Below are 11,351 nucleotides of genomic sequence, written 5' to 3'. Positions count from 1 at the left end.
GTGAGTTGACAGGGCTCAAACTGTTAGTGCTCAGTTAACAGCCCACTAAACAGAACCTCACTGACAGTGAAGCTCTGATAGGCTGGCTATTAAATGAACAGTGACTACAAGTCTACTGTAGCCAGGGGCAGACTGGGCTGGGGGGCAGGGGGGGCATCTGCCCCAGGCCGGTCTCATAGTGGGCTAACTTGGGCTGGTTCACTGGGCCATCTGCGTTTTTTTCCCTTTAAAATAGGCTGCTGAGTTGAGTCTTGCCCCCCCGGGCTGAAATTTGCCAGCCCTCCCCTAGACTGTAGCCAAACTAAGTCCTATGCCATGAATTAACCAAATGTGGGGTGGTGTAAACCTTCCAACTGTCACGATTTTGGCAGAACAGTCCCAAATTATGGACCTCAAAACTACAAAAATGTGTGGAGCATTTAGGTAAATCCTAAGGAGGCAATTCAATGTGCGCACTTCTGAGTATAACAGTAAGTGAAACAAACAAAAAAAATCAGCAATGTTTTACTACCCATACATCCCACAGACACTCTTCACGTGAGGATCCAGCAGGACTTCGCTAGTAATTGAATTCCCTTTTAAAATGTATTGATCAAAATATGAACCAAAACCTTATAATTGGGGTTGAATAGTACCTCACAAATGCAGGGGTACTGGACACTGGACCCTGCTGCTCTGCAAGTTGGGAAGAATGTAAGTTCTAGTTCTGGGTGCAGTTCTTTAATTTAATTTATAACTAACTTAGTTTTATTGAAAATACATCTGAAATCCTGCAGTGCAGACGCTTTGGAAACAAAAAGAAACAAGTAAAGAGACAAGCTGAAATGTTTAAACCTTAACGTAGTAAAAAGATAGTGACTTGTCTAACACTCATGGAATATGGCTTGTAAGAAAACATTGTGCAATGCTGTCTGTAACACAGTAGTTTAGACGCAGAGGTATAATGTATACATGGCTGGAGTCCAGGAAATGCCCCTCCCACTGTCATGATTACACCAGTACTAGAGTAGTTCGAACAAAGGTTAGTAGCGTAGAGCAGATTAGAAGGGGAGTTATATGGTCAGGTTTTTGCTTGTGTTCTGTATTATCTGAAAGCACGAGAAAGACATCTACAATTTAAAGATGACCGCCAGAAGCATAAGTGAGATTCTACCCCAGGATTTCGCATATGTGATCTTGACCTTTATTTACAGCTATGTTTTACTTATGTACCTCGGTATAAACGTGGGAAAAGCAAGGAAGAAGTACAACGTCAAGGTAGTGTAATCTCAATGTGAACGATGCAATGCCTTTCTGTGCAAATGCGATTAGTCGTAAAAACATGGGGGTTATTTATCAGTGTAATAAGCAGCGTGCATATGTAATATAGCGTTGTTTTATGCTTTGCACAGGTTTTATATCAGCTGTAAAATGCGGAGCTGAACCCTTACATGTTTTTTTCCCCCAGCTATTTCGCTCTACACATTCAGTACTCTATTCTGAAACAGCCAGTAATGCTTACGCCCTCTTTTGGAATTTGCGCGCAGCTAACATGGATTTTAAATCCAGCTACAGGCTCTGTGTTTTCTATAAAAATACATTGTATTCAGCTCGATTAATCCACAGCTCTACAGTAATCCAAGTTTTTGGGTGTACTGTTTAGGAGCGACTGAATCTCCTCTGTATGGCATAACATCCTAACAAAGCTTCAGTGTCTGAAAGTAAACAATTGTGTAGCATTTGTGCACTGGTACCTTTACATACATTTAGAACAACTACACTACTGTATTTAGAAATACTGCAAAACTAATGAAATTATTTTTTTTCTTAGGGCAGCTATTGTCATAGAAAATGTCACTTACTGATGAATACATTTTATCTTTGTAAATGTAATACATTACATACATACATACATGTTAACATACATGTTAAGATGCAAAGCTGTTGCACTCTTGCTTACAGGCCACTTGAGACTTGACCTAATAAGCTAACCATTATGTATTGCCATAGACACTGGCTGAACCTGCTGCTTCAGTAATCTGATCTCTTACAGGTTCCCTGGGGCCTTTTAGTTTGTTTGGAAGATGACTGTACAAACAGACCAATTGTGATCATCTTCTGGGCACCAACATGTCTGATAGTGGCCAATTAATTTCAGTAAAATTATTATTGGGCATCTGAGCCACTCACACTGTAAAATCTAGCCATTTGCACGAAGTAGGCAAATAATAGTGTTTTGTGGTTATAAAGTAACTGCTGACATAGATCTATGCTTTGCCTCATGGAGCATTTTATACCTAATTGTTGCGGATTATAAATATTTTGGTGTCTGTTTGATTAGATTGAGATCTGAGCAGCCTGTTACCTTCCAGCATGACTGGGCCTGTTCGTTAATTGGCATTACATGGAATAATTGTTTTCTGTGTCTGGCATAATATCCCTGTCACAGTACATTCTCATGGGTGTTGTTTTTTTAATAAATTCCTTAATTGAAGTTATTTTAGTTTTACAATTAAAAAGTACAAATTAGGGTTACAGAACAAAAAGAGGGGAGGGTGAGGTAGGAATCAATAGCAATACAAAGTTTGGTGACCATACCAATAACTTGTGAGAGTATTACAACAGCGCCTGATGTGATATATACACCTTGTTATTAATGTTGGTCTGGACATGTCAGTTTACTGTTGTTGGGAACATTATTATGTTGGAATTAGGTCTACTGCTAAAATCAGCATTTGTATCTCTGAGCATTCAAATACATAATGCTTTATGTAGGGTACACACACTGATTCAAACTTATCTAGATAGGTGGAATTGATGTACCTCAAGCTTATCATGATGTTGGAGACCCTGACTTGCCATTCAGCCAATGCGGGGGTTCCATCCTTTCTCCAATGAGTTGGAATGACCCCTCTAGATGCATGTAACATCAGTGATCACTGCATTTTGTCAGCTAGTCTTGACATAGGTGCACTCATGGGTATTTTAACTTCCATCAGTTGTTGTTTTTTCCCTGCACTTTATTTTCCGAAATTCAAAGTATTTTGGTAGCTATAGAATTTGTTAAATTTGGCTGTAACAGTTTTTGCCATATTCATCTGTTAATCACTATTTTGTTAAGTGTTAAAGCTGTATTCGACTGCTGAATGGCTGTGACTATGTACCCCTAATTTGCATGCTCAAGATGTTTTATATGCATCCTTATTATATTTAGCTCGATCTTGTGGAACAGAGCAAACAAATGATGTAAAGAAACAATAAGTTATTGCTTAATGGGCCATACCAACTACTTAGTGCAGTGGTTCTCAAACTGTGTGCCTAGGCTCCCTTGGGTGCCTCAGTGATCTAACAGTGGTGCCTCGGCCAGGGCCAGTGGTAAGCAAGGCGTGGGACTACTTGGTAATTATTTTGGCTTAGGGGTGCCTTGAAAAATTTATGGAGGCCCTAAGGGTGCCTTGAACTGAAAAAGTTTGGAATCCACTGACTTGCAGTGTAATTCCTTGGTGCATTTTGTTCCACTTGTGGTTCAATAACATCATTGTGGGGATGATTTATAGTTGTATGTAAGCCAAACACCCGGCTACAAAAATGTGCTTTGATTTGCTGCACATGTACCAAAACAAAGTGTAATGTTAAGTTGAATATAACTTGCACTTGTGTCTCCCTGCACCTGGAGAGGCGAGTTTGGGGACGTGCAAATCTCTTTGTTTGTCCCCCCACATTAGAGGTCAGCAGTCTTGGCTATACGTACAGAGCTGCTGACCTCTAATGCGGGGGGACAAAGAGTCGGGGCTTCACCCCATAAAGCCATCATTCATCAGGCTATGCAAGGGATCCCTTTGTCAAGCTGGTTCAGCACACCGGGCTAAATTTCCTAGGGCAATTTGGTTCCAGGGCGAACCGGCCATATGCTGAGTAGCAATGGGGCATTTTCCAACTGCAATGGGGGCCGGGATAATGTGTGAAAGATAAAAAAAATAAATATTAGGTTTGTGGAACTTACTAGGCCCAAAAATACCTACTGATTAAATCCCTATAGGCGGCCAACTCAAATACTGGAAATGTACCTTCCCCACCCCCACTGAGAGCACTGCTCTCACTTATCTAAAAACAGATCTGTGCACCAGTCACCTTTAGTACTTGTAATCATCATACACATGCATAAACAGATAAGAGGGGAGACAAAGTATTTATTCTAGGTAAAAAGTCATTGTCAGACACTCCCTATGAAACTCATTTTACTATGTACACACACTTTTAAAAAATGCAAGTCATGCATGAGACTGCTAACTTTACCATGTTGTGGAAAGACCAATTTGGCTAGAAAATCCCTTGTAATAATAGGTATATAAAAACAGTAACATTTTAGGTGGACAAGTCAACGTTTCAACTTCTAATCAGTTTTTTGAATGTTTTAAGGTGAATGATCACTTTAACTTGAGGCAGGGCTAGGAAAACACCAGGAACCAGATAGTAAATGTGCCTAAAAAAATGTTTGCTGGTGTCTAACTTTTGGGAGTCATTGCTGTTGATGTCAGTGGATGCCTATGTTCCGCGGGTTCTTAAAATATTCTTGTGGCCACTAGATTTACACTAGACTGACTGCCTCCTGAATTGTACACTAGTTATTTACCCCTGATGTAAGCATATAATGGGTGATAGATATACAAGATATTTAACTGTTATTGGTCTTGTATTCACACAGTCCTTCACACCATGAAATGACAGCTATGCCCATTATACCTGATCACTCTCTCTGTAGGGTACCCTGACCAAGACATAAATGTAAATTTGCCATTTCGGTTACTCGTATTTCTCTTTTTCAACCAGCGACTTTTAATCTAGTAACTAACTGCCTTCTCTCATTACAGTATCCACAGATGTATTCAGACAAAGAAAATGTTTTTAATTGTATTCAGAGAGCACATCAAAATACATTGGAAGTGTATCCCGGGTGGCTGATCTTCCAGCTCATTGCAGGACTTGCGTTTCCGGTAAGTAAATGCACATGGCAAATGAGGCCTTATATTTCATATTCATGCAAAACAGCTCAATCTAGCAGTGAGTTACACAAGGACTCTTGTGCTATATATATCGTTCAAAGCTGGATCGGGCAGCTGATTTGTAAGTGTTTAGATTAGACTGTCATTCCTAAATAATATCCATAATAATTTACATATATGGTAATTTTTCAGGTGTATTGTCAAAGCAGGAGCTGCATGGGAATGAGTGCTAGTGTGCATCTAGCTATGCAGAGATTCCAGGCTAAATAAATTAAACCCCACTCACTGCCCTACTCTTGTCTTCTCAGGTCCAGATTGCTGCAATACAGTCTCAAAGTCCTTTATTTCATATACAGAAATGCCTGACAGTGCCATAAAAAAGGAAGAAAATATATCTTAGATCCTGTACCAATGGCCACATCCATCTCTCTTTTGCTTTGCTTACACATCATGTTCTACTAATGTTACTCTGTATACTCAGAGACTGCAGCAACTGAATGCAGTATAGGGATCATTGGTCCTTATGTTAGTATGCATGGTTCCTTCATATGGACATTTGTGGATATGCAACTTCTAAAGACACTTTAAGTAGCATTTCTTGCTCCATTTTTACTTAATGGGGGTTTCCTCCTTCCTAACATATTACCTTGATACACCTTTTCCCGCACTAGTACTTCAGCGGTGATCCCTTCAGTGGGACACTGTTTACTCAAATTAGGAGGTTCCCAGTAAGTGCAAATTGTAGGGATTTCTACTGTCCAGCCTCCATAACAATTACTCAGCACCAGAAGATCCAACACAGGATCAGAAATTACAGGCGGCTCCTGATTGGGTGCTGTGCTACCCAATCAGGAGCTTACTACCCTTTCTAGTACTGCATCAGACCCCCCGGTCTTCTGGCTGTCAGAGATGACTATAGAGATTGGCCAGCAGGGGACCCAATAATTATTATTATCGAGACACTATTGAATTGAGCAGGTAAAGATCCTCACTGAAGTACTAGTGTAGAAAAAAAGACTGAAGAAGGATGAAAAATATATTATAAAAGTTTAAAAACCCTGTAAGCCAATTGTACAAGAAGACTTATTGTGGTCTACTGGCTCTGTAAATCATCATAAAAAAATCACATATTAATGCGCATACCACCATCATTCAACCTGTCACTGACAGGTGATGGAGTAGAAACTAATTGATTAGATCCCTGCTTCTCCAGTAATCACTACAGTGAATACAAATGGACTCCTTTTAGAGTTAGGAGTAAATCCAGCTAGAAAGTGAAATTTTGCATCTTGGCAGAACTATGCTGCGCTGCTGGGGGTCCCCAATTTAAAATGTGTAGACAGATTTAGAGTTGGGAGAGGAGATGTCCTAGCTAAACTCTAAATCACAGTGTAAAAATAAAGCTGCCCAGTATTTGTGGACTGCATACAAAAGCAAGTAGTATTTACCTTCAATGCAAAAGCAAAACTGTATTTGCATGGTTTGTCCGAATGTAAATTTGCAAAATTGAGCTAGATTTGCTTCTAACTTTAATAAGGCCTAGGGGTATATTTAGTAAACTGCGGGTTTGAAAAAGTGGAGATGTTGCCTATAGCAACCAATCAGATTATAGCTGTCATTTTGTAGAATGGACTAAATAAATGATAACTAGAATCTGATTGGTTGCTATAGGCAACATCTCTACTTTTTCAAACCCGCAGTTTAGTAAATATACCCACTAGTGTGCTAAATACAAAAGTGGCTGGGTAGCTCCGTGATGATGATGTCAAAAGGAATTCCATGTATGGTAGTGTCCCCAATGACATTATAAGGGAGTTTCATATTGGATCTGCGCTGCCATTAAAACTATTATAATCTACTAGGAACTAGCATACAAGCTTCTCTTAGGTACAGATAGTACCAGATCTAACAGTGTGCGGGGGACATCTACCAGACTCACTGTATATTCATGATGGGCAACATGACATAGTTTAAGGTTAGCATGTGTTGCCCTTCAAACTTCACTATTAATTTCAGGAATAAAAAAAGAATGCTCCAAAACTATATTGGCATCCCCATATCACTCATCCCAAAATGCCCTCACTTGCTCCAAACTTCAACCACATGCCATTCAGACCTCCAACACTGCAAAACTCCCACACATGCCAATCAGACCTTCTCACATGCCCCCCACATGTCACTCCACCTACCACATGCTATTCAACACCCCCCCTCCCCCATATGCCAATTGCACTTCCCAACATACCCTCACTCACGGGCGAAGCTAAAAATACTTACCTTCATATCCGAAGCCTGCAAAAGGAGGAGTTCAGAAAACACTGCATCCCACTTCCTCCAATTGAATGTGTTGTGTAACCTCCCAGTATTGTACAGATATTGTCACGTGAAGTGGAAGCCGGCTGCTCTTATTCAGTCTTATTCTCTGGGTTTTTTTAAAGTGTGGGGAATAGAGCCTTAGTAGCAGGTGGAGGGTTTGTTCCCATGTCACCTCCTTTTGCCTATCACTGTTGTACAAGGTCTACAAAAATAAATAAGAAACCAAATCATTGCAAATAAAGTTAATTGTTTGTAGCAAAACAAAAAAATCATCTCAACTTTTTGCCAAGCATGATGAGACCATGACTTTTTACCTGACGCATCCTGTGTGAATGTAACACCTGTGCTAAAATCCCCAAGTGTTATCCACAAGACAGTCACCTGATTGACTCCAGACTCCATTTGTCTTCCCAACCTTGTCCTTACCTCCCTCACTACTTGCAAGCTTAGAAATTATTCATATAAGTACAGTGTACTCTCATTCAAATGAAGCATATCAGCAAAATATTTACTTTTTAGCCAGATTTTAGCCACCCTTGTTTCTGGAACATATACCTACTGAATGTCAGACCCTTTATAAAATACTTTTGGTTGAAAGTAACTATGGGAAACATCTTGGAACAATTTTTATCCATTTTCTTTTACAATTTTCCCATAGAATATAATAATATATATTCTAATATGGTACTAATATAAAGACCCATCTGTCCTGAAAAATACAAATTCAAATGTAGTTGTGTAGCTAAGGAATAAAAAGTTATTGTTGGTGAAACTAGCATATTACCAAAATGTAAAAAATAAGTCTGGTCAAAAAGGAGTGAAAACCTTGTGGAGAGGAAGGGTTTAATACTGTGTGAGTGTACTGTGTTTGGTAATATAGAGATAAACTATCTATATGCTGCATTCAAGTTTAGCTCCAAGTGCAATCTGCTTGGAACAGGACACTGCTCATAAAGAGCTGAATGTCCATATGAATGAGCCCAAAGTGCAGACGCATAGACATCAGTTGTACAAAATATAATTGTTATTCTTTATTTAGATTTCTGCATCTGTTCTTGGAGTAATCTGGGTGACGAGCCGTTTTTCTTATGCCCACGGATACTATACAGGGGGTACGTATTTATTTGCAGATTAACAAACATAGGGTGTTCGGTGTGAAGCTGTCACCTGAAAAGATATCATTGTAAACAATTCTGTTTTGGGTTTTTTAAAATACAAAATTGTTTATTATAGCCTTTCTAGATCTAAGTCTATTTATTGTATGTGGAAAAAAAAATAATTATTAATACAAGTGTATTTAAGGTCAATTAATGTAAATTCCAAAGCTAAACATGCAATTTCATCAATAACTGCAATGAGCTACATTGATACAATTTAGTACACTAATACATCTCATAAATAAACTACATCTACCTATCTTGGGACCTGTAGTGCACCATTAACTCTTTATTACCCCACAGCCACCGAGGTATGGGAAGAGCGCTAGTGCTTTCAGCACAGGACTGGTTCTTCCTTGTTTCCTTAGGGGGGGGTTGCATTTTCACAGATCCTTATGGCCATTACACAGCAGACCTAATGCTAGCCAACCTGGGCTAGGCATCATAATTGTAACAATACCCGTAACCAAAATATTTGCAACCCACAGAGTGTTCCGTTGGTTCCGTTTTATCAAAAATAACTTTTGATAAAAAACAAACAAATGATTTTATTCCCTAAATACTTCCCACGCTTGAAATGACCACTTTAGTCATTGTGTTATACTCATGCAGAAATACACAAATATCACACTGGTCAACTGAAAATTTCCCAAATGGTACCAGCAGCCCAACATTTGTCACCCTGAACCTTGCCTCTTCTCAATTTTCCCCTTAGGAATTTGTGCACATGGATTAATTATATGTACACATGCACAATGACAGCACAACGTGAGAATAAAAAATATAATGCAACAAAAATGCAGCCCCTTGTTCATGGTGCCTTGTATAAATGACGCATATTATTTCTCTCCACACTCGGGAGAACTAGCTGATTACACGTTGGGATCAATATTGCACAATAAGTAGGAGTAAATATAAAATATGTATCTGATAAAAAAAAAATATATATTCCACTCTTCTACCAAAAAGGGATCTTTGTGAGCTGAAAAAAATCACTCATGTATACTAGGAAATAGAAAAAAAGTAACTTCTTCTGAACATACACATCGGTAAAATGTGATTATTGGCCTGGTCATAAGAGGAAAACAATTCATTCATGGAGTAGTTAAAAAAAAAAAAAAAAACTCCATTGAGTTTTTTAGTGAGTTCTGCACAATATACAGAGTATTCTAGTGACTAACATACAATACAGTAGACATTCTAGGTACCGGTATACAATACAAAGAGCATTCTAGTGTCATGTACGATATCCATATGCAAAACATTCTAAGGTCTTATATCCAATAAAGAGAGCATCCTTCTGATCCATAAACATACAGTATTCTGATGACCATTACCCATTGAGACTACAACTAGACATTACAGATATCCAAAACTTTAGTGACTAGGCAATGCATAGCCCCCACATATCTGCTGGCTATATATTGCAAACCCCAAATTTCTTGTGGCGATAGAACGCAGACCTTTAAACCTTAGGTGGAAATACAGTACTGATCCCAGATCTATGGTAATAATAGGTGCTCTTCTGCTCATTTTTGTGGTCTCACTCAAGTCTCCTCAGATCGATCCTCTTTGTGGGAAGGACCAGGACTCTCCCAGCTCTCTGGTTGATGAATGATCTCTATCCACCAATCACAGTGCTGGGAGTTGTCTAGATGTTTTGGTGCTTCCCAGCACAACTACCACTTTAGTAATGTAAATAAAGGGGAGGTACAGAGCAGCATTTATTGTGTCACTATACTTTTTTTCTACTGACCATTGAAGTGGCGGACAGTGGTTGAGAGGAATTTCACCAACGGTCTCCTGGTCTCATATTTGGAAGATTGGAGAAAAGCTTGAGACTATAAAAGCTTCAGACTATTCTCGCAACTAGGTGACAGCCAAGTGCGGGAGACTCAAAAAATGTTGGAAACTTAACAAGTCTGCAGCTCAGTAATAGGCAGCCTTTGATATACAATAATGTAAAAAAAAGTTGCTTTACTTGCTAATTAGATAGATTAATTGGAAGTGCAGATGCAAATATTGTGTTACACTTCCCTCACAATGTAACTTTTTTTTTTTTTTTTTTATTTGCAGACCCACAAAAGAGGATGAGAGGAACTTATGGCTACATTGGGCTGCTTGGCGTTCTCATTTTGTCTATTACAGCTGCCCTGCAACTTCTCCACATTGTTTAATGAGAAGTTTATTTATGTATCAAGCTCTTGTTTGTCACATTGAATAAAAAAATGCATTTGCTTCCATGTCATAGTGTTGTCTTCTGCGATTTCTTACCGTAAAATGCTTTTATTATAATATCCGATTGTTAAACAGTACAGTGTCTCTTTTTTGCATGGAACCCTGTATAATCCTAACTGTGTGAGCCTAGGACGCACAACTTGACTTCTTATAAAGATAGTCCATGCAAGTTTTCAGGTTTATTTGCAAATCTAGGCACACATATCATGAGGGTCTTTCAGAAGACTTAAGTAGTGTGTGTACATCTTAAAATGCCCTAGGAACACTTGCACACAGATAATTTGTTGTGGTTAGTAAATTACTCTTCTTGTGTTTCCACTTATCGAAATTATTTGTAACAAATGAGGCAAGAAACTGAGAAAAGCATATGGTTTGAAATTGTTATTTACACTTTGCTTCTTTTACCTTGCTTTTAGTTTATAACAGGTGTGGGTAAGGTTTTCTGAAATCTATGAGCCAGCAAATTAAGGAGAAATCACTATATATGGTACTAAAAATATGAAAAAATATTTTAAACTCAAGTAGAATCCTAGTAGCAGCAACTTTATCTCCTCTACATAATAAATATATATATATATATATATATATATATATATATAATTTATTAATATTTTAAAAACCTACAAGTACACAGTGCTTGATCTCCGGGTCAAGTCCA

At 38.5% G+C, this 11,351-nt stretch overlaps 1 protein-coding gene across 1 annotated transcript; it reads left to right on the top strand.

The window, feature by feature from the left end:
* The first annotated feature begins 997 nt into the window (after positions 1–997).
* LOC142138578 (glutathione S-transferase 3, mitochondrial-like) lies at positions 998–10,703 on the top strand. Its single transcript, XM_075195351.1, has 4 exons — positions 998–1,257; positions 4,851–4,973; positions 8,338–8,410; positions 10,532–10,703. Exons 1-4 carry the CDS (start codon positions 1,123–1,125, stop codon positions 10,630–10,632), a joined length of 432 nt encoding a protein of 143 aa, XP_075051452.1. The 5' UTR covers positions 998–1,122; the 3' UTR covers positions 10,633–10,703.
* Positions 10,704–11,351: the final 648 nt, after the last annotated feature.

Source organism: Mixophyes fleayi, chromosome 2, assembly GCF_038048845.1.
Source record: "Mixophyes fleayi isolate aMixFle1 chromosome 2, aMixFle1.hap1, whole genome shotgun sequence".
Taxonomy (NCBI): domain Eukaryota; kingdom Metazoa; phylum Chordata; class Amphibia; order Anura; family Limnodynastidae; genus Mixophyes; species Mixophyes fleayi.
Note: the sequence above shows the minus strand (reverse complement) of the source record. Positions and strands in the feature narration are given on the sequence as shown.